This window comes from Vitis riparia, chromosome 18 (genome assembly GCF_004353265.1).
Source record: "Vitis riparia cultivar Riparia Gloire de Montpellier isolate 1030 chromosome 18, EGFV_Vit.rip_1.0, whole genome shotgun sequence".
Classification (NCBI taxonomy): Eukaryota; Viridiplantae; Streptophyta; class Magnoliopsida; order Vitales; family Vitaceae; genus Vitis; species Vitis riparia.
In genome coordinates, this window is record NC_048448.1 from 37,647,621 (window position 1) to 37,674,856 (window position 27,236).

At 33.9% G+C, this 27,236-nt stretch overlaps 2 protein-coding genes and 1 pseudogene across 3 annotated transcripts; 1 reads left to right on the forward strand and 2 right to left on the reverse strand.

Moving 5' to 3' along the window:
* LOC117905325 (probable sucrose-phosphate synthase 4) lies at positions 1-5,619 on the forward strand. Its single transcript, XM_034818235.1, has 13 exons — positions 1-139; positions 629-852; positions 1,005-1,068; positions 1,233-1,432; positions 1,528-2,008; positions 2,198-2,326; positions 2,433-2,564; positions 2,675-2,851; positions 3,654-3,707; positions 3,845-3,907; positions 4,070-4,906; positions 4,994-5,121; positions 5,195-5,619. The coding sequence occupies exons 1-13, from the start codon at positions 98-100 to the stop codon at positions 5,376-5,378; spliced, it is 2,715 nt and encodes a 904-aa protein (XP_034674126.1). The 5' UTR covers positions 1-97; the 3' UTR covers positions 5,379-5,619.
* Positions 5,620-17,440: 11,821 nt separating this feature from the next.
* LOC117906394 lies at positions 17,441-22,574 on the reverse strand. 2 transcript variants are annotated; one of them, XM_034819400.1, is made up of 2 exons: positions 22,233-22,574; positions 17,441-17,466 (listed from the first exon to the last, which is right to left on the reverse strand). In XM_034819400.1, exons 1-2 carry the CDS (start codon positions 22,549-22,551, stop codon positions 17,459-17,461), a joined length of 327 nt encoding a protein of 108 aa, XP_034675291.1. In that variant the 5' UTR covers positions 22,552-22,574; the 3' UTR covers positions 17,441-17,458. The 2 variants fall into 2 exon arrangements, with proteins under 2 accessions (XP_034675291.1, XP_034675290.1); XM_034819399.1 differs by lacking the exon at positions 17,441-17,466 and adding an exon at positions 18,091-18,430.
* Positions 22,575-25,313: 2,739 nt separating this feature from the next.
* LOC117905831 lies at positions 25,314-26,319 on the reverse strand (annotated as a pseudogene).
* Between the last annotated feature and the right edge of the window lie 917 nt (positions 26,320-27,236).

A 27,236-nucleotide genomic window follows, 5' to 3' on the forward strand; every position in this document is an offset into this window, starting at 1 on the left:
AAGTTTTAATTAAAAGGAGAAATGAAAGGAAATAACTTGTGAATGACAGGTGATAGCAACAAGGAACTCACGTGATAGGAGCAACAGGCTTGAGAATATGTGCTGGCGCATTTGGCATCTTGCTCGCAAAAAGAAGCAGGTCCCCCTTCCACACTTCTTACCATTTGCTCTTTATATTAAGAAATATCTGACCAATCACGATATATAAATATTTAGCTTCAAAATTTCATTGAATTATCGAAAAAAAAAGGCTTCAATTGGTGAATTTGGGCCCACAGTTGGGCATAGCCCTATAGAAAATTTAGCAAAATCCTTGTCTCTGACAAGGTTTGTCTCAAGCTCTCTAGGTGCTTCACTGTCCTAGAATTTGTCAGAGTTGAGCATGAGCCGGGCCATGAACCAAATGAAATTGAATGTTAACAGGCCATTGGTCTGGGCTGCTTCAAAACTTGACAAAACATAGGACCACAAAGTCTTACACGCACCATTTTTCATTCTAAAACAATCACCCCTTTTGGTATTAAAGAGCTATAGTGCCTCCACATTAATCTTCTGTATTTGTGTGTCTATAAGTTTAGTTCTAAATTATGTACTTTTTGAATTAAGAAGTACGTATTATGTTTTGTAGATTGCATGGGATGATGCACAGAGGCTTACAAAGCGGCGTCTTGAGCGGGAGCAAGGTCGCCATGATGCTGCTGATGACCTTTCAGAGCTCTCTGAAGGGGAAAAGGAGAAAGGAGATGCCAACCAAATAGAACCAGTCAAGGAGCAAATGACCAGAATCAATTCCGATATGCATATATGGTCAGATGATGACAAGTCCAGACACTTATATATTATCTTAATCAGGTAAATTACACAGTATTTTGTCATAAGCATAATCACCAAAATGGAATGTGAATCATGATGGTGATATAAATGAGATACTCTCTATACTCGTACAATGCCAAAAGTTTTGAATATGATGTGATTTTGAGAAATAACGTTTATTGTTTGTGTAGTATTCATGGGTTAGTACGTGGAGAAAACATGGAACTTGGAAGAGATTCAGATACAGGTGGTCAAGTAAGTTGTATAAGAGTCCTTTTCTGTGACATAGAAATAACTAAAGCTTTATTTCACATAACTCAAGGCCAATCTCACGCAAATTGAGTCCAGAGGGTGTTTAAATTATCTCAGTTTGGAGCCTAAAAATGAATCTAACTTTGGTGTCTTGTTGAAATTTCCAGGTGAAGTATGTTGTAGAACTAGCAAGGGCTCTGGCAAATACGAAGGGAGTGTATCGGGTGGACCTCCTCACTAGACAAATCACCTCAACAGAGGTTGACTCAAGCTATGGTGAGCCCATTGAGATGTTGTCATGCCCCTCAGATGGTGGGGGCAGTTGTGGAGCGTATATTATCCGGATCCCGTGTGGTCCTCGTGATAGGTAACTATATCATCAATATTGGCATTGTTTTCATTGTGATTTTAGAGTAATTACAAGGTGAAAACATGGGCTTAATGAGAAGAACTTTGATGTAGGTACATACCAAAAGAGTCACTATGGCCATACATACCTGAATTTGTGGATGGGGCTCTAGGCCACATTGTCAACATGGCAAGAGCTTTGGGTGAACAAGTGGATGCAGGGAAGCCGATATGGCCTTATGTCATTCATGGTCACTATGCTGATGCTGGGGAGGTAGCAGCACACTTGTCTGGGGCCTTGAATGTGCCAATGGTGCTAACTGGACATTCATTGGGTAGGAACAAATTTGAGCAATTACTCAAACAAGGGAGGCTATCCAGGGAGGACATAAATTCAACTTACAAGATAATGAGGAGAATTGAGGCTGAGGAGCTGGGGTTGGATGCAGCTGAAATGGTGGTGACTAGCACAAGGCAAGAGATTGAAGAGCAATGGGGACTGTATGATGGGTTTGATCTCAAGTTGGAGAGGAAGCTTCGGGTTAGGAGACGTCGAGGAGTGAGTTGCTTTGGAAGGAACATGCCTAGGATGGTGGTATGGACATTCTCTTTACTTCTTATGCTCACAACAATGACCTAAAATAACAAAACCAACTGCACCTAGTTGTGCCTAAGGTAGAGAAAAACGAGCTCTAAAATGGCATCGCTTTACTAAAATTGGATAACCCTTCAGAACCATAGCTTAACTAACTAAACCAAATGGTACGAACCTTCCTGGAATTAGGTTATTCCACCGGGGATGGACTTCAGCTATGTTAAAATCCAAGATTCAGAAGGTGACAGTGACCTCAAGTCCTTAATCGGCTCTGACAAAACTCAAAACAAAAGGCATCTACCTCCAATCTGGTCTGAGGTAGACATTCTTTTAGTTGTATTTATTTTTTATTTTTTTTATTTTGCATCCTCTGTTGTTAATCCCTTGAACTGGAAGAGAAATTATTCAATTGAGTATGATGCAGATTATGCGGTTTTTCACAAATCCACACAAGCCCATGATACTTGCACTGTCCCGGCCAGATCCTAAGAAAAATGTCACCACTCTGCTCAAGGCTTTTGGAGAGTGTCGACAGCTCCGAGAGCTAGCCAACTTGGTAAAAAGTTTCACTTCTAAGCCTTTTCTCATTATCCGAACATAAAATAAATACAATTTTAACATTCATTCTGAGCTGAATTTCTTGTTGATTTCGTCTTGTTTCTGCAGACTTTGATTCTAGGTAACAGAGATGACATAGAAGAAATGTCAAACAGCAGCTCAGTTGTTCTTACAACAGCACTCAAGTTCATAGACAAGTATGACTTGTATGGTCAAGTGGCCTATCCCAAGCATCACAAACAGTCTGAAGTTCCTGAGATATATAGGTTGGCTGCTAAAACCAAGGTGAATTTCATAACCCCTGTGGAACATTCAACACACTGAGAACTATGATAGAACAGTAGTGGGCCCTGGTTTACTTTGTGATGACTAGGATCCAAAATAGAGCTACTACGATCCAAACAATTGATGTTGGTAATGGTTAGCTAAAAGTTTATAATATGAATTGATGGAGAAGATAACGGAAAAACTAAGGTCCATCATCTCTATGTGTAAATGGCTTGGTTAAGCTTTTTTGTGTCAATAGCAAGACCCACATTTTTTTTTTGATAGGTAAAGAGAATTCATTAAGAGCCAAAAGGCTAAAGTAAGGGTATACACGTAGTATACCAAGTACAAATCAGCAAAAAACAAAAGGACAAGCCTGACCCTTACTTGGTGGCTAGCCAGTCAACGAAATCAAAGACAATGTGTGTTCCTCTATGTATACCCTAACCCAATTCACAAAAGTGTACAAAAAATGGATTTAATATCTTGATCGTTCCTCTCAATACCGTCGAAAGCCCTTCTATTCCTTTCTTTCCAAATGGTCCACATTAGGCAGAGGGGGCAGCTCTCCAAGCTTCTCCCTTTCTTGCCCACAAAGAACCATGCCAACCCAGGAGGTTTCTTTCACAGAGGAGTGCATCACCCATTGCACCCCAAAAAGGGAGAAGATCAGAAGCCATAACATTCTAGCTTTTTACCCACATATCATCGCTTAGGTTCCTACTTATGGTTTTCCATGCCTTAACCTTCTTGTTTTGTCTTTTCATTGTGATATACAAACTCCTAACAGTAACACTTCTGTGGCGGGTTTCTTTTGAAGGGAGTTTTTATCAACCCTGCTCTTGTGGAGCCATTTGGTCTCACACTTATAGAGGTACAGCTTGAGTTTCTTCGCAGCCTATTAGCTTAAATAATAATGAATCTACAACATTCTGACCTATATAAAGTTTTCTAACAGAAGAATAATAATGAATTCCTGATTGCTATTCTAATCTATTTATTGCCTTACAGGCAGCTGCTTATGGTTTACCTGTTGTTGCTACAAAAAACGGTGGGCCTGTGGATATTATCAAGGTAAATTTTAGACTAGTATAGGTAATTATTGGGCTAGCAACCCTGTGGATTTTGCTTGTTTAGATCCTGACCCATGGTCATTAGAATTTATATATTGGACCTTCACTAGTTTTCTTCTACATACCTATTTGTTTTATCTAACAAGGGACTCTAATCTACCAGGCACTCAACAATGGCCTCCTTGTTGACCCACATGACCAGAAAGGCATAGCAGATGCCCTTCTAAAGCTCCTTGCTGATAAGAACTTATGGTTTGAGTGCCGTAAAAATGGGCTAAAGAACATCCACCGGTTTTCATGGCCGGAACACTGTCGTAACTACTTGTCCCATGTTGAGCATTGCCGGAACCGGCACCCCAACACCCATCTTGGGATCATACCTAGTATTGAAGAACCCATGAGCGACTCCCTAAGGGATTTAGAAGACCTTTCTCTAAAGTTTTCTGTTGATGGAGACTTCAAGCTTAATGGAGAGCTTGATGTAGCAACTAGACAGAAAGAACTCATTGAAGCTCTAACCCGCATGGCTTCCTCTAATGGCAATTCTAGTGTTAGCTATCATTCAGGAAGAAGGCAAGGGCTATTTGTAATAGCAGCAGATTGTTATGATAGCAATGGAGATTGCACTGAGAGATTACCAGCAATTATAAAAAATGTGATGAAATCTACAAGCTCTGGTTTAAACCGAATAGGATTTGTATTGTTGACCGGTTTGAGTTTACAGGAGATATTAGAGAAGTTAAGGTGTTGCCAAGTGAACTTAGAAGAAATCGATGCATTGGTTTGCAATAGTGGGAGTGAAATTTACTATCCATGGAGGGATTTGATAGCTGATTTGGAGTATGAAGCCCACGTGGAGTATCGGTGGCCTGGTGAGAATGTTAGATCAGTAGTGACGAGGCTTGCTCGGGGAGAAGGGGGGGCTGAGGATGACATTGTGGAGTATGCAGGTGTGTGTAGTACTAGGTGCTACTCTTATGGAGTGAAACCAGGAGCTAAGGTAAGATTGTTGCTAACCATTTCCTATGAAAATTTTTGTAGAGGCTAGTATGCACTGCTTGATCCTATTTAAATAAATGAATGGCAGACTCGGAGAATTGATGACTTGCGCCAAAGGATGCGGATGAGAGGCTTCCGTTGCAACCTTGTCTATACGCATGCTACATCAAGGTTGAATGTGGTACCCTTATTTGCATCAAGGGCCCAAGCACTAAGGTAAGATCTTTTTCCCATACATATGGCACACATAAAAAACACTAATGACTCTTTGCATTTATGTCTTCTGCAGGTATCTTTCAGTTAGATGGGGAATTGACCTTTCTAAAATGGTGGTGTTTGTTGGGGAAAAAGGGGATACAGATTATGAAGATCTGCTTGTTGGCCTGCACAAGACCATCATTCTCAGAGGTTTAGTGGAGTATGGCAGTGAGAAGCTTCTTCGCAATGAAGAGAGTTTCAAAGGGAGGACATGATCCCACAAGATAGTCCGAACATTGCCTTTGTGGAGGAGGGTTACGAGGCTCTTAATATCTCAGCAGCTCTACTGACTCTCGGGATCAAGTGATCTGTTTTCCCCTTTATACTACATTTTTTCCTTTTTCATGTTTTGATGCATGTAGATTTCATATATATTGTAAAAGCCTAAATCTGAATACCTGATATAAGAAGAATATATATATATCTAAACTTGTGTATAAAATTACAAGTTGTGCATAGTGAAATACTTTTTACATCATTCCTCAGACTATAAGGCACCTAAAATGAAATGTCTAACTTCCAGGAGGTAATCTGTGCTTTGATGTGTGTACACTCTCATATGATATTTTTTCTGTGATGAATCATAAAAGTTAGCACATCTAATATATTTCAGCCTCAAGTATTAGAGTTAAAAACCAAATAACAACGGAAAGGTAATTGTATGTATGCACTATTTCAATCAGCATATGTATAGCATCAGATAAGGGCATTACCAAGCCTAACATAGTTTTCATGGAAACAATATACAAGTTACTCCAATTGTCTATCAATTCTTTCATGCTTGTTGAGCATCTATTAGTGTTGAGCATCTGAGTAAAACATTTACTCATTCAGTGTCTCCATATGTTCATGTAATGGATTCCAAACTACTAGTGCTAGTTTTCTTCCAGCCCTTTGGAGAAGTCCAAGATCATGGAACTGATCGGCATTTTTTTATGCACAAAGATCCAATTCTACCTTGTGTTTAGCTCTACAAAGACATTCAAGCATGTGAAAAATACATTGAAAATAAGAAGAGGCATCCATGGATCAGTGGGACATTTTCCATATGGAAAAGACAAATTAACATGTGTGCACAACTGTCTTTTGCAATATGAACATATAAATTTGGAGAAATCAATGAATTTATACTTGATATAGCTTACTATTCGATTTTCATTGATCATAGTCATGATTTTTCAATCACTGCAAAGCGCAATGCTAAGCTATTTCAATTTTTGTTGTTTCTCAGTAATGGTTTTTCAGTCATTATAAAGCACAATGCTGGATCACTTCTATAAACATTTGTCTAGTCAAGATCTTTGTTACTAGGAACCCAGCTAGTTTGCCTTTTTCTCAATTCTGTAAACATCTGTCCAAGTCAATTCTATAAACATCTATCTAGTCAAGTAGCTAAATGCATTTATGTTAGCTTTCTCAATTTGGCCCTGCAGAGAGTGCAAATACTCAGCTTCTCCAGCTTTATCAATAAGACAGCTTTGTGTTCCTCTTCCATATTCATTTTTTTCCATTGTCTTAAGCTTAGGCTACAGTTACACACCCATTTAAAATAATACTTATAGGGAAAAAGTCATAGGTACATACTGTGCATGCACATTTGTAAAAGCAACACTAGAATGTCCTAGTTTGCAATTTGGACCACATGAATATCTATTCATTAAAATTAATATGATTGGACGATCCGGATTTTCACTGCAGTGTTTTGCTCAATGAAGAAAGATATATAAAATGGTCTTGTATGTTGGAATAGGTTCTCTCATGTCCTCCCTCTAGCAAGTTTGGATATGATATGCATGCAGAAAAATAAATATATGGTGCTTTAAGCTCTTTCTTCGTTTTTAAAAATCTTGAAAGTTTGGGATGAGTGCAACATATAGCAGGTCAAAAGGGAAAGGTCCTTTTGATGAGTTAAAAGGGTAAGGTCAATGCAGGTAATTCCCTTTTTCCAAGTAATATGTGCATGCATGAATCAAGTCTCCTCTTGGCAATAGAAACCACTAACTGCTTTAGCAAATGCATCCCAAAATTAAAGATCAGATGCCCCGTCAACTATGGCTATAAAACCTTACAGAAATATTTGATTGCAAAGGCCATTTTAAATTAAGAAATACAGAAGAAATACATATTAAAGAAGTCTAGAGGTCATACCTTCAGTATCACCTATTGACTCAACAGTTTTATCCTTGACCTGTGTGAAATTCTAGTCAGCAAGTTAAAGGAACTTCTTCAGTAAAAAGCAAGAACTCAATTGTTATGAAAGAGCAACAAAAAGATAATGCACTGTAAATACCTAAATGATCATATTTATTTCAAGAGCCAATTAGGCAGACATTAGATTGAATCCAAATTATAGGGAAAGTATAAATCTCCAATGGTTCTATAAAAGAATACGGTAAGTGGGTTATGATATTATTTGATGGAACAGCAGTCTAAATAACATCAAAATCAGAGGAATTTGTTATTAATAATTTAACTTCAGAGGAAGCAAAATATCCAAAGGAAATTCTGGATTACATTTAACATAAAAACAACATGAGATCCAATTAGCTTGTCACTTTTAAAATACTTGTTGACTAGTATTCAGTGAAGAATGAAATATTATTCTTCAGCCTCGCTCTTTAATTCAAGCATTTAAAAAGAACACAAGACAATATGTGCAAGAGAACCCAAACAGGTGATATAGAATGGACAATTTTCAATAGACAATATCCAGTTCTCTGGAGTTTATCACCTTCAGCTAGCTACAGAGTCCATTGCTACATTGAAGTTTCATTTTTCATTAAAAAGGAAAAGGTGGAATAGGTAAGAAAATACCAATTCACAGTCTCTGACATCCATGCTAAGTTTGTGAGTACTGATCCAATGCTGCAACTCAAAACAAACAGCAAAGAGACCCTTATTTTAACATCAGAAATGTTTAACGTACAAAACCCAAAAAATTTAAGAAGTAAACTTGGGAATTAAACCTATTGTTCTTGTAATTTTCCATCTGTTGTCTCCACACCATATTATAGTAAGTAATATTGCAGAAAAAGGCTGATTGGTATATATAAGACTACGTGCACTTCCATCTTTTTAGTTTGCAATTTGAATCAGCTTTCCTCAATGAGTGGGCAAACAGGTCGGGTACTCTTTCTTGTTGAATAAGCTTCAATGTCCTTATGCTAATCCATTGTAGTCTGCAATTTGAACAACTTAACACTATCATGTGGATAATACTCCTTATTTGCAATTTTTTCTTTTCTTTTTTTTTTTTTTAATCAAATCAAGGATTTTGCCTATTTGATATTGCCAGACCCTATGTTCATAGAGAGGATGCCCCTAATTAATAGGTCACTGAAGTCAGGAACAACATTCTAGCTATTCTTTACGATTCAAGAAGGGAAAAAGAGAGAGAAAAGAACTCAGAATTCACAACTTTCCATTTGCCTAAAATCTAAATCACATAATTAAAAACCCAAACACACAATTGCAGTAACTCATAAAATTGAAGGAAGAGTCACAAAATTGCAGCAAATCATAAAATTGGAAAAAAAAAAGGCCAAATAAATCAAAATTCGAAAATCACTATTTTCCAAATCACACTCACAGCCTTAAGCTACAGAGAGAACCTGCGACAACGTCATTTTCGATTGCATGAATGGCGGTAATGCGCACCTGCTCTCCGACAGAGATTTTTCACGGGTTCGTCCCGACATCTGCGCCATTCCGACAGAAAAAACATCACTAAAAAATTCGGATCACTCACCCAATCAAGTTATACTGTAGAGAGGCAAAGCTAAATGGAGAGAAATGTACCGTTTGATATTGCAAATGCACATCGATTCTCCTCACTTTCCAAGTTTCCTGAGAAACCTGAAGAGAAAGAGAGAAACGTGGTTGGATTCTTCTGCAAATTCAGGATTTGAACGAAAATTCTACAAAGCTACAGAGAGAAACGAGAGTGTCATTGTGGAGAACAAAGGACACCAGAGACCTATGAACTACTGTCTTCAATTTTCAAAAAAAAAAAAAAAAAAAAAAAGAAGAGGAAAAAATACCATGTTTTATATTTTAATTGTTTTCGTTTATAGTTATTTTTTAAATGAAAAAAATAATTAAAATTAAAATAAAATCATAAAAATTATTTTTAGAAATAAGATAATAACATTTCAAATTATTAAATATATTTTTATTCAATAAAAATATCACAAAATAAATTTTAAACATATTTTTCAAAAATTAATATTTAAAATTATTTTTAAAAACACTTTCAAAAATAAAAGCAATTCCAATCACTATGGTGAGAAAGCAAATTTGGATTAGTGAAAAGAGTTAAACTCTCTTTATACCATGCGATAAGGATTAACGGGTAATTTGATAATATTATATTTATTTATTTTGTAAAAAAGTAAAATAATGTTAATTGCATTATAATTGAAAACATCTATATTAGGGATAGTATTAGGATCACAAAAATTAATCTAAACTTATTAATATATTAAGAATTTTTTTTAAAAAAATAATAGAAGAAGCGAAACAATAACTCACAGATAGAAGTTTTAAGATACATTAAAATAAACGATAATATATTTAGTTTGAAAATACATTAAAATTAAATGATAATATATTTAGTTTGGATATATTGAATAACATAAAAAAATATATATATTTAATTTTTTTATTTTATTTATAAATTTATATTTATCTTATATTTAATTATTATATAAAAGGTGTAATAAGATAATTAAAATTAATTTATTTACAATAATTTTATTTTAATTAATTTATATATATATATATATATATATATATATATATATATATATATATATATATATATATATATATATATTAATTTTAAATATAAAAATAATAAATTAAATAGGAGATAATTGGTTTGATCATTTTAAGATTAAATAAAGGAGTTAAATAAATTGAATAAAAACTATGTCATCGTACCCAACTAAAAATACATTAAGGTTTACTTAATTATTTTCCTATGAAAATAAATTTGGAATCATATGAAATTAAACTCTATAGTTTCCTTTCCGAGTTCAATAACATATAAAAATAATTAAGAATCATGATACTTGGTCAAAATATTCCAAAATTTTAAGAAACCTATTGAATCATTATTTTTTCTTGTCAGTTGCTTTGTAATTTTTCATACTAAGTAATCAAAGTCTAAATGAGGTGAAATTTATAGGTTAGATTCCTTATGGAGTCTAATATTATATAAAAAAAAATTGGAGCATAATATTCTTCAAATCTAATCACAAAAATTTTGAGAAACATGATTAATCTAAATTGTCTTTGTGAACCATTCCCTCGTGTTTCCCAATCTTTTCAAAATTTTCTCATGGGGAAAATATGATTCAAATTTAATAAGACTTGAACGGTGTTTAGACTCATTATCAAGTCTACTGTTTGGTAAAAATAATTATGATTTTAATACTTTCTCAAATAGTCCCAAAAATAAAATCGGTAACTAGTAAGAATATTAAAAAAGAAAAAAAGAGGGTATTCCTCATTCTCGGGAAATCTTTTTTTTTTTTCCATGAAGTTACCTTCATAAACCCAAATCAATTTATTATATTAGATTGTTTGAGCTTGATTTGGGTCTTTCTAATGTATTATGGGTTGAAAGGTATCACTAAATACCCCTTAGTAGCAACACCATAGGATATCATTTTTATTTACTTCCTAATAATTTATATGTGAATCAAACTTAAAATAAAATATTTTCCTCCATTTTCTTGGCACCAAAAAGTAAGAAAAATGGTTTAAAAATATTAAAAAATTTCACTCATACAAAAACCTAATCTCTAACAACACTTCCTAAGGAATAGGTAAAGAAGAAGAAAAAAATAGAAGAAGAAAAAATATAATATGAGATTATTTACTTCTATTGTCTCCTTTAAGTAGAGATAAGAATTTCTACTCTTTGATGTTTGTACCCAACTTCTACATCATTTTTTTTAGATATATTTTCAAAGAAAGAGAAGGAGGAGGAGAGAGAGGAAGAGAACGAAGAACCCTAAGGAAAATGAAGAGAAATGATTTTATTTATATTTTCCTACTTTTATATTTCCTGTTCAAATATAAGTTGATGTAACTACCTTTATCTATATTAGGATGTAACCAAATACCTTGTTGCTACCAAAATTTCAGGTATACTTCCATTGTTTTGTAGTGCCCAACTTAAGTGTGACATCACTTCTAGTACATTCCGAAATTAGTTAAACTTAATTTTCTAGCTTGTTTGTATAATTTTGAGGTTATTTAATTTTTCTAATTATTTTTAATTTAATTATTTTTTAAACTATTTTATTTATTTATGTATTTTTTCAAAAATCAATAAAAATTCCTATCTAAAAATCTAAGATGTCATAAGGGGTGGCTAGGGAAAGAAATTTGGTGACATGAGTAAGGTTTTTGTAGCAAGCATGTGTTTTAATCTAAAAAGAAATATAAAAAAAGTTCAAAAAAGAAAGATTTGGTAATGAAAATACATAAATAAATTATACTACTTTAATCCCTTTGTCATTGAAACTTAAAGAAGGGAAGTTGACATACCCATGAATCTTTTGAGGATACCGTTTGGAGACATTCTTGGCACAGCTTGTGAATGACTTGAAACATGCAAAATTCTCTATGGTCGGAAGATGCATGCAAATCAAAACCAACTTGTGTGATGCTATTGTGAATGTAGTAGTAAGTGCTTGAATTTAAGCGAAGTGTCATTAATTGATGAGTCCTTTTGTTCCTCATAGCAGCTATCGCTTCCACTTTCGATTCCAATTCCAATTCCACTAGAACTTGCGTCATTGTAGTAGCTTTTAATATTAGCATCTTCTACCCTTGACCAATGATCATCCAAGATTCAATGAGCATATATCATAATCAAAGTTTTCAAAGGCGTATCTCAGGCGCGCCTTGAAGCGCGCCTTAGGGCGAGGCGGGCCAAAAACGCCTTGACGTGTAAATAAAAAAACGCAACACCTGAAAGACGTACACCTTTTCCAGTGAGGCGTGTCTGAGGCGCGCTTTGATCACACCTTTTACGCTTCGAGAAGAAGGCGCACGCCTTGTAGGAGCTGATGTGGCCATGAATGGAAAAAAAAAACCCTAACTAATCCTTAAAGCAAAACCCGAGTCCTGATTGAAGGCAAACAGAAATTGGGAGAAAAACTCCAAAAGGAAACCCTACCTGAAGCGGCGACGGAGAGCTCAACCTCAGGCGGCGACCAATTGCAGAGCATCTTCTTCGGCGGCAATCCCTTTCGTTCATTTCCAGGTATGTCGCGAACTCGCGTCTCCCATGCTTCCCCCTCTCGGCTTCATCTCTTCATCTTTTTCTCCATCTTCCATGGTAGTTGAGAGAGTCGACAGAGAGGCTGGTCTCTCTTTTGGCAGTCGGTTAGTCTCCCTCTTCATCAATTTTTTTTTTTAATCAAATGCCTCTTCATCCAATATATATGCATATAACTATATATATTTAAATCATTTGACCAAGCTCTCAACCAATTTTGACCATGCTATAGTCTCCGCCATAAGCCAGTAAGCTCCCTTCATCCATTTTTTTTTCTAAATATTTCGGTAAATTGGGTGCTTAAAAGTATTTTTTTATTTCTGGTTTAATTTTAATTTTCACCCAAATTTTCTTTATTTCATTATTAAATTCCAATTAAAATTTATATGTATAATTTTTAAATTCCTCTAAAAAAATATTGGTTTTTTTTTTTAATTTAAAAGAATTAAATCTTGTATTTCATTTTAAATTCCTCTCAATTATGTCTTGTTATTATTTTTTAGTCAATTATATTATTATATAGAAATTTGAATATTATTATTGGTGTTTTTTTTAGAATGAGTTCCTCCGATTCGAAAAATTCAAGAAAAGATTTTGTGTGGAAGTATGTTATTGAAGTTGTCGGGGAACAATATTTAAGATGTAAATTTTGCAATCAAAGATGCACGGGAGGGGTGAATAGACTCAAGCATCACTTAGCCGGAACTCATTATAGTATGAAATCATGCAACAAAGTTAGTGAAGATGCTAGATTAGAATGCAAAGAGACATTGACCAATTTTAAAGATGAAAAAATGAAAAGAAATGAATTGCTCCAAGAAATTGGTATGGATCCAACTTTAATGCATGAGAGTGCCTTGTCTAAAACAATAAGGACATTAGGGAGTGGGAGTGAGAGTGTAAGTGGGAGTGGGGAACCTATTCCTAGGGGACCCATGGATAAATTTACCACTTCACAACCTGGACAAAGTACTTTGAATTCAAAGTGGAAGCAAGAAGAAAGGAAGTGTGCATAAAAATTGGTAGGTTTATGTATTCAAAAGGTCTCTCATTCAACACTGTGAATGATCCTTATTGGTTTCCTATGATAGATGCTGTTGCAAATTTTGGGGCCGGGTTTAAGCCTCCATCTATGCATGAATTGAGGACATGGATTCTTAAAGAAGAGGTGAATGACCTAAGTATCATTATGGAAGATCACAAAAAATCTTGGAAACAATATGGATGTTCAATTATGTTAGATGGTTGGACAGATGGAAAGAGTAGGTGTCTTATCAATTTTTTGGTGAATAGTCTTGCTGGCGCTTGGTTTATGAAATCAATTGATGCTTCTGATACAATAAAAAATGGGGAATTGATGTTCAAATATTTTGATGAAGTGGTTGAAGAAATTGGAGAGGACAATGTTGTGCAAGTCATCACTGATAATGCCTCTAATTATGTGAATGTTGGAATGAGGCTTATGGAAAAAAGGAGAAAATTGTGGTGGACTCCTTGTGCTACTCATTGTATTGATTTGATGTTGGAGGATATTGGAAAGTTAAATGTTCATGCTACTACACTTTCTCGAGCTAGGCAAGTAGTAAAGTTCATATATGGGCATACTTGGGTTCTTAGCTTGATGAGAACATTTACAAAAAATCATGAACTTCTTCGTCCAACAATTACACGATTTGCTACTGCATTTCTTACTCTCCAAAGTCTTTATAAGCAAAAGTAAGCTCTTATAGCAATGTTCTCCTCAGAAAAATGGTGTTCAAGCACATGGGCTAAAAAGGTAGAAGGTGTGAAAACTCGAAGTACAGTGTTGTTTGATCCAAATTTTTGGCCTCATGTTGCTTTTTGCATAAAGACCACTGTTCCATTAGTTAGTGTCTTGAGAGAGGTTGATTCAGAGGAAATACCAGCCATGGGTTATATTTATGAGTTGATGGATTCAACCAAGGAGAAGATTGCATTTAATTGTCGGGGTGTGGAGAGGAAATATGGCCCAATTTGGAGAAAAATTGATGCAAGATGGACTCCGCAACTTCATCGACCTTTACATGCAGCGGGTTATTATCTTAATCCTCAATTGCGGTATGGAGATAAGTTCTCTAATGCTGATGAGGTGAGGAAGGGATTATTTGAATGCATGGATAGGATGTTGGATTATCAAGAACGTTTAAAAGCTGACATTCAGTTGGACTCGTATGACCAAGCAATGGGTGAATTTGGGAGTCGTATTGCAATTGATTCTCGAACATTAAGAAGTCCTACAAGTTGGTGGATGTGTTTTGGGGGTTCAACACTGGAGTTGCAAAAGTTTGCTATTCGAGTCCTTAGCCTTACTTGTAGTGCTTCGGGTTGTGAAAGAAATTGGAGCACATTTGAGTCAGTAATATTTCTATTTTTGTTAATTTTTATACATATATTTCTATTTCAATGTTAGAGAACCTTATTTCATTTTAACACATAAATTTGTTTCTTTTATTATTTGTAGATCCATACAAAAAAAAGAAATAGACTTGAACATCAAAGGTTGAATGCTCTAGTGTATGTAAGGTACAACACTAGATTGAGATAGTGAAGTCTACAAAGGAAACAAAATGTTGATTCGATTTTGGTAGAGGAGATTGATTCGGATGATGAATGGATTTCGGAGAAAGAAGATCCCCTCCTCCCTCTTGATCTTTGTTGGCTTCAAGATAATGAGTTATTCAGTGTTTATGCTATTAGAGCTATGTCATCCAACTCCCAAGAGACTGAAGCATCATCGGATCACATGGTTTCTTTACATTCCTACAAAAGGAAACATAATGAAGTACCAAGTAAGTAGTAAAAAATTGAAGTCATAAATTTGATTAAATTTAATAAAAAAACTTATAATATTTACACTTAATTAATTCTTTATGCTAGGTACAAGTGGAGGCAAAGGCAAAGAGAAGGAGTTGAATTTGACACCAATTGATGAAGATGAAGATGAAGATTTACATGAAATGGGGATACATGATAGTGGACATTTTCCTACTATTGATACATTGGATGAGGATGATGATGACCTTGGAGATGAGGATTTAAGTTGAAACAATTGACTCTAGTTGTTATTTCATGACTTAGTTATGGATTTTTTGTAAAAGTTTAGAACTATTATTATGGTTGACTCTATTTTCTATTTCATGACTTAGTTATGACTTTTTGTTAAAGTTTGAAACTATTAGTATAGTTGAATCTATAATCTATTTTATGACTTTGTTATGGTTTTTTGTGAAAGTAAGGAACTAGTATGTTTTTTTTTTTTTTTTTTTTTTTTTTTTTTTTTTTTTTTTTTTTTTTTTTTTTTTACGATTCTAATGAATTGTTTTCATGTTTTTATTTATGCTATTTTATTTTATATATTTAAAAATATTAATTAATTATATAATGTGAGGCTCAAAAAGCTTATGCCTCAACGTCCCGAGGCTTACGCCTCGCCTCACGAACACAAAAACGCCTCGCCTTATGCTTTCGTCTTTAAAAACTTTGATCATAATCATGATCCCACATTTTTTTTATCCTAATGGTGGATAAAGATAAGAGCAAATTGAGTATGAATTAATTGATATTTATTAGATCATATAAGTCATATATTAAAACATATTTAAATTATAAAGCAATGCTAAGAAATTTAATAATTATGTCATGGTTGTTAACTACTAATACAAAATCTTTATAGATAAAAGTTTTGATTGAGCAAGATCAATCATCTAAATTTTAACTAAGATTAGTGGGTGGAGATTGATATATACCTAATTCTAATGCTATGTTTAGTTTCTAGAAATGAAAATAGAAAAGGAAAGTAGAAGGAAAATAAAAATTATATTTAAAGTCAATAATTTATTTTAACTCTTTAACATAAAGATTAAATAATTTAAAAATATATAAATTTTAATTAATTATATTTTATTTTTTTTATATTTTTCACAGAATAACCAAACCAAGAAAATCATTTTCCTTAATTTTTTTTTTCTTTTTTTAATACTTTGTAGGAAACAAACATAACCTAAATATAACCTAAATATATTCCAAATTTGCATTTTAAATTATATATGCTTTTCTTTTTGAGTTTAATAACACATTTCAAATATGAGTTTCTAAAAATAGGTTCCAAAAATATTTAAAAAATAATAATAAAATAGAAGAAAGCAAAAAAAAAAAAAAAAAAAAAAATGTATATCTTTAGCCTTTGAGTTTCTAATTTAGTTGGCCTTAGTCCTTTAAAATATTTTTATATCAATCTTACGATAAAATAAATAAGAAAAATAAGAAAAAGATATGGTAAAGAACTTCAACCCCTTCGAATCACTTTGTGACATTCAAACTATATAAAATGGAAATATTTACCTTTGTGGTGTACCTATTGGAACTTCCCATTTTTAAATTTGAAGAACTTGGTATGTTCTAGTAACTAAGAACAGAAAGGAAGATAACTTATGGAAAAATTTTCATGACAGCTTGAGTGAAGGAGTTAACTATGGATGTTCTCAATCTTTTATGGGGTGGTTCCTCTGCTTGGTTTTGTTCTACATCATCACGGCTTCTCTCAACATTACCATTTGAATCTTCTGCTATCGATTCAGTATTGTCCTGAAAATTGTCGGGAAGATCATCATCTTGAGTGGCAGGAAAATCTAGTAATGCGGTATTTTTCTGTTGATGATCTTGAGAGTATATAAGATGGATCCCGCAACTTTTGATATCACCAACAGTGTGAGCACAAAATGAAGCCTGAACGTGCTTGAACTGATTGGAATGGTACTTTTCTGTTGAAAAAAATTGGATACAATGGAGAAAAGAAACAATCTCACACACTCACTTTGATACAATGAAACTCTCAAAGATACAAAATAAGAACAACAAGAAGAAGAACACAAAAAAGGCTCAAACAAGTTCTTGGAACTTTGTCCAAAGACTCTATTTCCTCCCACCTCTAGAAATCTTTAGGGAACTAATGGAAATAGTCTTGGGATTGATCAAGCCTTTTCACTTTTCTGCATAAGATTTCAAAAGAAGAAAAGTCATATATATATAGCACTCTTAGGGTTGAAAAAAGGTTACAAGGATGAGAAAAAACCCATTGTCTTCCTCAATCTCTTCATCTTTGTAACATTCAAAAATTAAATCATATGTTTAATTCACACATTAAACATGATTTAATCTCAAATGTGTAACTCTCTTACACTTAACCTCTTAAGTTTTGTAAAGTTACAAAGATGAGAAGACTCATTGTCTTCCTCAATCTCTTCATCTTTGTAACATTCAAAAATTAAATCATATGTTTAATTCACACATTAAACATGATTTAATCTCAAATGTGTAACTCTCTTACACTTAACCTCTTAAGCTTTGTAAAGTTACAAAGATGAGAAGACTCATTGTCTTCCTTAACCTTTCAAGTTTTGTAACATTTCAAAACTTAATCATATGCGTAAATACCTCTTAAGTTTTGTAAAGTTACAAAGATGAGAAGACTCATTGTCTTCCTTAACCTTTCAAGTTTTGTAACATTTCAAAACTTAATCATGTGTTTAATTCACACTTCAAAAGTGTAACTCTTCTTACACTTTATTTTTAACCAACAATATATATATTTATATAAATATAACAATCCCCCACTTGGTTAAAAATAAACATCAACCCTTATAACCTTAACAGTGAAAATGCATAAAATAAAATATCTTTCGATTTGAATTTTACCTTAGTGTAATTGTCACAAAGCTCCGTTGAAATCCCAGGTTGCTTGTAGCATTGAACCAGTTATTCCTTGTAACGAAACCGGTAACAACACACACACTTCCACTAACCACACGAGTGCCCATTATTTTCTTGCTTAGCACTTTTATGGCCATGTGCTCAATCCATTCATGAACTTTCTTGAAAGAAACTCTAACTCTCATGAGAGGCGGCACCACCCCTAAGTTCACATAGGTGAAATTCTTCCAGCATCCTTGTTACCTTTAAGATGCTTGTCACACATAGACTGAATTTCATTAAAAGCTTTAAGCTTAACCCTCCAACGGTAACAACCAGCATTAATCATCACGGATGGAACTCACATGTTCTAATGCTGCCACAACCCACTTATCAATGACTTGTTTTACCCATTGAACTTAAGACTAGTCATTTCTTAGTATTAAGTTGGGTTACCATCATTGGTGAGTTTTATTTAAGGAGTTTTAGTCCCATCCCTCTAGATGTTATCCTTACTAAATCTCTTGTAAGAGGTTTAGTAAAAGGATCCGCCAAGTTTCCACTTGACCTCATAAATGAGATTGAGATGATTCCATTTTGAATCAATTGTCTCACATAATCATGTCTAATGCTTATATGTCTAGACTTCCCATTGTACACTCCACTGTACGCACGAGCTAGAGTGGCTTGACTGTCACAATGTATCGACACTGTTGACACATTATTTGCAGTAAAATGGATGTCCATCATGAGATCCCTAAGCCACTCAGCTTCTTTTCCAGTTGCAGCTAGAGCTATAAACTCTGCCTCCATGGTTGAGTGTGATATACAAGTCTGTTTCTTGGATCCCCAAGAGACAGCCCAACCACCAAGTGTAAACACCCAACCTGTGGTAGATAAATTATCTCCCACACTCGATATCCAGCTTGCATCTGAATACCCTTCAAGTATAGCAGGAAACTTTGAATATTGGAGGCTTAGTTCTTTGGTATTCTTTAGGTAACCAAGAACTCTACCAATAGCTTTCCAATGTTCCACGCTTGGATTGCTAGTAAACCTACTTAGTTTACTAACTGCAAATGAAATGTCAGCCCTAGTACACTGAGCAGCATACATAAGACTTCCAATTGCACTTGCATACTCAAGTTGAGCCACCGATCTACCATCATTCTTTTCAAGTTTTATACTTGAATCAAATGGAGTATTAGCATTTTTAATCTTGAGATGACTAAATTTGCTAACTACTTTCTCAATATAGTGGGTTTGGTTCAAAGCATAACCCCCACTATTTCTTTTCACTTTGATACCCAATATAGTATCAACTTCTCCAAGATCTTTCATCTTGAAGGTTGAGGATAGAAACCTTTTCGTTTCTATTATTCCTTTCATGTCATCACTCAAGATTAACATGTCATCCACATATAGACACACTATGACCATATAGTCATCACAAGTCTTAGAATATAAGCACTTGTCCGCATTGTTGTGTCTAAATCCATCCGAAAGAATAGCATGATCAAATTTTTCGTGCCATTGTTTGGGAGCTTGTTTTAAACCATATAATGATTTGACAAGCTTACACACTTTGTTTTCATTCCCTAGTAGAACAAAACCTTCCGGTTGTTCCATGTAGACCTCCTCATTGAGATCCCCATTCAAGAATGCCGTTTTGACATCCATTTGATGAACAAATAGATTATGAATTGATGCCAAAGCAAACAATATCCTAATCGATGTTGTTCTAGCCACCGGCGCATAGGTATCAAAATAATCAATACCTTCTCTTGTTTAAACCCCTTAGCTACTAATCTAGCCTTAAAGGTTTGAATCATACCATCAGTGTGATATTTCCTTCGAAATACCCACTTGCACCCTATTGGTTTAGATCCTAGTGGAAGGTCTACCAATTCCCATGTTTGGTTGGACATAATTGAATCCATTTCATCATTGATGGCCTCTTTCCAAAAAGCAACATCTCTAGAAGCCATAGCTTCTTTGTATGTTTTGGGATCCTCCTCTATTTGAAGTACTATAGGAATTTTTCTTATAATATCTTCTCTATTTCCTTCTACTAAGTAAAAGGAAATTCTTTGAGAATCAATCTCATCCGATCCCAACACTTTCTCTTTTCTAGCTCTTTGGCTTTTCCGAGGCACAATGGGTTGCTCAACAACCTTTGAAGGTGTCTCCTCTTGAGACTCTCCAACACTAGTAGGCACTTGAGAATTGCTATCACTCAACAAATTCTCAAAGAACTCTACTTCTCTTGATTCAATTATCACATTAGACTCCAAGTCTAATAGCCTATAAGCTTTGCTATTTGAGGCATAGCCTACAAATGCACACTTAATGGCTCTTGGACCCAATTTTGTTTTATTTGGATCCGTTTTCTTGCAATAAGCAAGACACCCCCACACTTTGAAGTAACCTATATTAGGCTTCCTTCCTTTCCATAACTCATATGGAGATATCTCATTTTTCTTCATAGGAATTCTATTCAAAATATGGCAAGCAGTCAATAAAGCTTCACCCCACAAATTGAAATTCAATTTAGCATGCAATAACATAGCATTAACCATTTCCAAGAATGTTCTATTCTTTCTCTCCGCTATGCCATTGTGTTGAGGTGTATAGGGTGCGGTGCACTCATGTATTATGCCATATTCTTCACAAAAAGAATTGAATTCACTAGAGAAATATTCACCACCTCTATCACTTCTAAGCACCTTAATATTTTTTCCTAGTTGATTTTCAACTTCGGCTTTGTAAACTTTAAAGGCATTGAAAGTTTCACTTTTGTTTTTCAACAAAAACACATAGGTAAATCTAGAACAATCATCTATGAATGTAAGAAAATACCTATTTCCACCTCTTGTTAACATGCCATTAAGTTCACAAAGATCACTATATATTAAATCAAGCAAATTAGATGATCTTTCAACACTATGAAAAGGCTTTTTAATCATCTTTGATTTAACACATATTTCACACTTTTCAAATTTCTTGGTATCACAAGTAATCAAACCACATTTCACAATCCTTTTAATAGTGCTTAAACCAACATGTGCAAGTCTATTATGCCACAAAAATAAAGAATTTGAATCACACATATAAGCGGAAGTAGAAGCCATTTTATTGATATTGTCATTGGTACAAAGTTTGATCATCCCATCACAAGAATACCCCTTTCCCACAAAGTTCCCCGATTTGGATAAAATTAGCTTACCGGATTCAAACACCGCTTTGATACCCGGTTTGCCAAGCAAATCCCCACTAACCAAATTTTTATTCATATCGGGGACATACAATACATTTGTAAGGGTAACCTTTTTGCCGGAGGTAAAAACAACTTCAATAGTGCCCTTGCCAAGCACCTTGGATCTTCCTTCATTGCCCATTTGAACCTCTTGATCTCCCTTTGCATCTTCAAAGGTCTTGAAAAGAGATTTGTCATAGGTAACATGAATTGTGGCACAAGTATCATACCACCATCCTTGCACCTTTCCTTGGACAACGCACACTTCGCTTAGTGTTGCAATGATCTCCTCATCAATTGCATTCACCACAGCCCCTTTTTGGTCCTTTCGGAACCTACACTCCCTAGCATAATGCCCGGGTTTTCCACACACAAAACAAGGACCTTTCTTGACCTTAAATTGCTCTTGATTTTTCTTGGGGCTCATATAATTTCCGGAATTCCTTTTGACGTTGTTATTTTTACCTCTAGGATGATTGGCCTTTGAAACCGCATTGGCTTTGTTAGTCCCACCATTGGACTCTTCCACCATTTTGTCTCTTGATCTCGATTCTTCCTCAATGTGAAGATGTTTTTGAATCTCCTCCAAGGAGTAATCTTCGCTCTTGTGGAGAATCCTCTTCCGGTAACCTTTCCAACTTGATGGTAATTTAGCCACAATAGCACCAACTTGGAAGGCCTCCGGAAATTCAATTTTGAGAACTTTCAACTTATTCACAATTACTTGCAACTCATGAATTTGTGGTAAGAGAGGCTTTTCATCAAAAAATTTGAAATTTATGTATTGAGAAATAAGAAACTTTTTGGTACCTTCTTCCTCGGCTTTGTACTTGTTTTCAAGAGCCTCCCAAATCTCCCTCGCGAAATTGGTGTTGGTGTAGAGATCATATAGCCTATCGGATAAGGCGTTCAAAATATGACCCCTACATATGAGCTCATCATCCTCCCTCTTCTTCCTTGCCGCCACCACTTGAGGTGTGTCATTTTCCTTTGGTTCCGGTAACGGTGCCAAGGTAGGATCAAGGATGTAGAAAATCTTGAGTGCTGTGAGAAGGAATCTCACCTTGTCTTGCCACCTAGTGAAGTTGGAACCATCAAAACGATCCAACCTCACAAGGTCTTGGTTCATAATCTTGATAGTCTCTCCTTCCATTGTGATTAGAGTCTTTGATTGTTGACGAAAATTGGATACAATGGAGAAAAGAAACAATCTCAGACACTCACTTTGATACAATGAAACTCTCAAAGATACAAAATAAGAACAACAAGAAGAAGAACACAAAAAAGGCTCAAACAAGTTCTTGGAACTTTGTCCAAAGACTCTATTTCCTCCCACCTCTAGAAATCTTTAGGGAACTAATGGAAATAGTCTTGGGATTGATCAAGCCTTTTCACTTTTCTGCATAAGATTTCAAAAGAAGAAAAGTCATATATATATAGCACTCTTAGGGTTGAAAAAAGGTTACAAGGATGAGAAAAAACCCATTGTCTTCCTCAATCTCTTCATCTTTGTAACATTCAAAAATTAAATCATATGTTTAATTCACACATTAAACATGATTTAATCTCAAATGTGTAACTCTCTTACACTTAACCTCTTAAGTTTTGTAAAGTTACAAAGATGAGAAGACTCATTGTCTTCCTCAATCTCTTCATCTTTGTAACATTCAAAAATTAAATCATATGTTTAATTCACACATTAAACATGATTTAATCTCAAATGTGTAACTCTCTTACACTTAACCTCTTAAGCTTTGTAAAGTTACAAAGATGAGAAGACTCATTGTCTTCCTTAACCTTTCAAGTTTTGTAACATTTCAAAACTTAATCATATGTGTAAATACCTCTTAAGTTTTGTAAAGTTACAAAGATGAGAAGACTCATTGTCTTCCTTAACCTTTCAAGTTTTGTAACATTTCAAAACTTAATCATGTGTTTAATTCACACTTCAAAAGTGTAACTCTTCTTACACTTTATTTTTAACCAACAATATATATATTTATATAAATATAACATTTTCTGGAATAGAAATCTTAGGATAATATGTCACCCACAATTCATCTGATACACCACCATTACAATCATGATAATATTCACTTTGGCAAGGAAACCCAACACGACACAACTTCATATGAATCATCATCATCAAGCAATCTCAAATCACAGGTTAAATATGGATCAGTGCCATTATCTTGATAAAGACAGAACAAAACCAATCCCAAGAAGTGGTTATCCTTATACCAATTCATAGGAAGCTCTGTTCTCACTTCTCTTTCTATTTTCTGATGCAATACCCATCCTGGAATTCCACTCCTTGCGGAAATCATAATTCCTGCCTACTTTGCAGACCCTTCTTGATCCTGCAGAATTAACAGTAACATGTAAATCCGGTGTCTGCATAAAAAAGTTTGATATGCTTATTAAATACGAATCATACCTGAAATTTTGCTGACTTTACCATTGGAGAAGAGAAGACCATAGTAGACTCGATGGACTTGATAAACTTTCCAGGCTGGGGCAATCATGTGCTTCTATAAATTTTAGACTTAATGGAAGCTCTGGAATACCTTCAAGCATCTTGCAGTGACTGATTTTTAGGAATCTCAGCTTACAAAGTTGAGTTATTCCAGAAGGTAAGTGACGAAAATTGTTTCCTCTCAGATTTAAATGTTCCAGCAAGGATAGGCACCATACATCATTGGGGATTGCTCCATCCATCAGATTGCTATTGCGAAGATTTAGAAGTGTTAAGGATCTTTCTATACTCTCCAGGTTCTCGGGAAATTTCTCTAGTCTTGAGCCACCCACAACCAGCGATTCGAGCTATTTTAGAGGTTGAATGATTTATACCTGTTTCTGATAAAGCAAGGCTTTTTAAATTTGCCATGTCTTCTGTGATTTCTGGAAAAGTCTCTAGGTTTGAACAGCCATGGAGAATGAGTTCTTGAAGGGATTTCAAACTACAAATGCTGCTGGGAAGACTCCTCAAATTTTTGCAGTAAGCCATGGATAATGTCTGAACTAAGGTAAGATCATCTATTGAGAAGGGCAATCCTTTAATAGGAGTACCATCCAAAAATATTTTCTTTAAGCCTTTCCTACAACTCCATCTAACCTCCGGGAATTCCTCCAAGTTTGAGCAACCCTCTAAATTAAGAGTTTCAAGAGAGTCCAAATACTGCATGCTACCTGGCAAACCTGTAAGCTTTTCGCACCAACTCAACTCTAGAACATTAAGGTTCTTCAGCACTTCAATAGATGAGTCAATCTTATCCAAACTGCTACAGTTATTAAGAATTAGTTGTTCTAAATTTGATATATTTGAGAAGTTTGGTATTTCAATGAGCTGCTTGGAATCCGATAAGTAAGACCTTTAACTTTCCAAGACACTGTAAAAAAAAAAAACCATTGTTTTAATAAATAAAATTCTATAAAATAATATAGGCAAAACAATGACAATGATAACATACTAAACAATGACAATGATAACATACTAAACGTAATTATACCTTATTTCCTTGCCAAAGTTGTCTTATACTGTTATTTGGCAATTTGATTTCCACAAGGTTCTCACCTTTGAAATTTGATGGCAAAGATTTCAAAGAGTATCCTTCCAAGTAAAGATATCGTAACTCGTATGAAGGAAATTCAAAATTTTCAGGAAGGATCAATTTATAGTCTTTTCTCATAAAACCATAATGCTTCCTCCAATAAACTTTAAGCAATCTAAGTTTATTCATCTTTGTAAAAACTTTTGTATTCAATTGCATTTGTTTTTATCTTGACAAGTCCAGGAATATTGCCTCCGTTTTTTTCATTGCCTGAAAAATAAGAGCAAAGGATACGACAAAAAACAATAGAGATAAAACACAAAAATGATATTATTACAACTCATATATTCCCATAAAAGAACTTGGTTTTTACTTGACTAGTTGTAGATGCACGTCTAATATCTTCAGAATCCCACAATCTACTCCATCTGCTAGGCTCATTAGGAAACTTTCCACGAACAATTTCCCAACCCATTTGTTGTATCAAATCATGCATATTTATCCGATTGTCTAGAATGGTTATAAGACACTTATCACTAAGATCTTTTAGTCCTCTTTCTACATAAAAATTACAACCATCCAATATTCTTAAAACAAAATCTTTATCTTCACCTTTAAAAACACAAGCAATATTAAGCAATATATCCTTTTGTGTGGGGTCTAACCCATGAAAACTTTGTTTGAGGATATTGTGAATTTTCTTGTTTGCCTCTCTTTTCAATTTTTGCAATTCACTTTGCCATTGAGGTCTCGTCTTATCAATCAGAAGATAACCTAGAATTTTCAAAGCTAATGGAAGGCCTTGATAGTAACACACTCCATCGTATGAGAGATCTCTAAAATCTTGTTTGGGAAGATTTTGTCTAAAGCCATGCCAATTAAAGAGCTCATAACCATCTTCAAAATTTAATTTCTCAACCTCATATAACTCATCTACTCTTTGCACTGTTAGCAAATGCTTGTTTCTAGTTGTTATGATGACCTTACTTCCTTTTCCAAGCCAGTCATGGTTTCCAACTAAGGATTCCAATTGATCTGAATCATCATCATTATCTAAAACAATAAAAACTCTTTTAGATTGGAGAATGTTTTTTATCATATTAGATCCTTGGCAAATTACACTTACATATTTATTTTCTCCCACCTCTAGGATATCACAAAGAAATTGATTTTGTGAATGAAGTAACCCTTGATTTTTGAAAATCTTTCTAACATTTTCAAGAAAGCTCATATGCTCAAATTGATAAAAAAAATTGGTTATATACAACTTTGGTGATGGTTGTCTTACCTATTCTGCCAATTCCACATATCCCAATAATAGGAACATCATCTAATTCCAAATGCATTCGTAAATTTATTTCTTTCACATGAGAATCCCTACCAACTAACTTAGAGCCAACATCAAATTGTTTACAATTCAATGTATTGAATATGTTATCAGTGATTTTTTTGATATGCTTCGACTCATATCTGCAAATTGTAAAGCACATGTGATGAGAGAGAGCTATAAATTATATAAACAAAAAAAAACTTCCAAATTTCCAACCATCATTATCATGGATTCTATAGCATGTTTAAAAAGTTTTCCAACAGCGCATGAATATATATATATATAATCGGTTTCTAGTTGACAATGAAAAAACAAAAATTTATAGGATTGGTTTCTAGTCTATTTCTTATATTTATTATATATAAGATATGATAATTTTATTGAGAGATGAGATCCACATATCCTATGATCTTAAATTTATTTATTTCATCCCTTCTTTTTCATTTTTAATTTATTTATATTAATCATTTTGTGAAATCAAAATCTTAACTTACAATTAAAATTTTATTAGATTTAAAAATTAGTGAATTATTAATATTAAATTTTTTTATTACAATTAAATGTTAATATAAATTTTTTATATGTATTATATATAAGATATGGTAATTTTATTGAGAGATGAGATCCACATGTCCTATGATCTTAAATTTATTTACTTCATCCCTTCTTTCATTTTTAATTTGTTTGTATTAATCACTTTGTGAAATCAAAAATCTTAACTTACAATCAAAAATCAAATTAGTGGGTCAAATCCATTTTTCCTTATTTAAGATTAACATAAAATATATAAATAAATGTTTTTATATAATAACATAATAAAATATATATTATTTAGAATTATAATGTAATTTTTTTTATAAAATATTAAAAATATTTTATCAATAAATGAATAAAAATTATTTATTAAAAATATAAATGGTAGAATGATTTCCA

Excerpts from the sequence above, each read along its gene's own strand:
- LOC117905325 (XM_034818235.1), top strand. The coding sequence starts at position 98 with ATGTGCTGGCGCATTTGGCATCTTGCTCGCAAAAAGAAGCAG. Across the intron at positions 1,069-1,232 it reads ATTCAGATACAGGTGGTCAA|GTGAAGTATGTTGTAGAACT; the intron begins GTAAGTTGTATA and ends TGAAATTTCCAG. Across the intron at positions 3,708-3,844 it reads TTGGTCTCACACTTATAGAG|GCAGCTGCTTATGGTTTACC; the intron begins GTACAGCTTGAG and ends ATTGCCTTACAG.
- LOC117906394 (XM_034819399.1), bottom strand. The coding sequence starts at position 22,551 with ATGAACCAAGACCTTGTGAGGTTGGATCGTTTTGATGGTTCCAACTTC. Across the intron at positions 18,431-22,232 it reads GTACAAAGCCGAGGAAGAAG|GTAACAAGGATGCTGGAAGA; the intron begins GTACCAAAAAGT and ends AGCATCTTAAAG.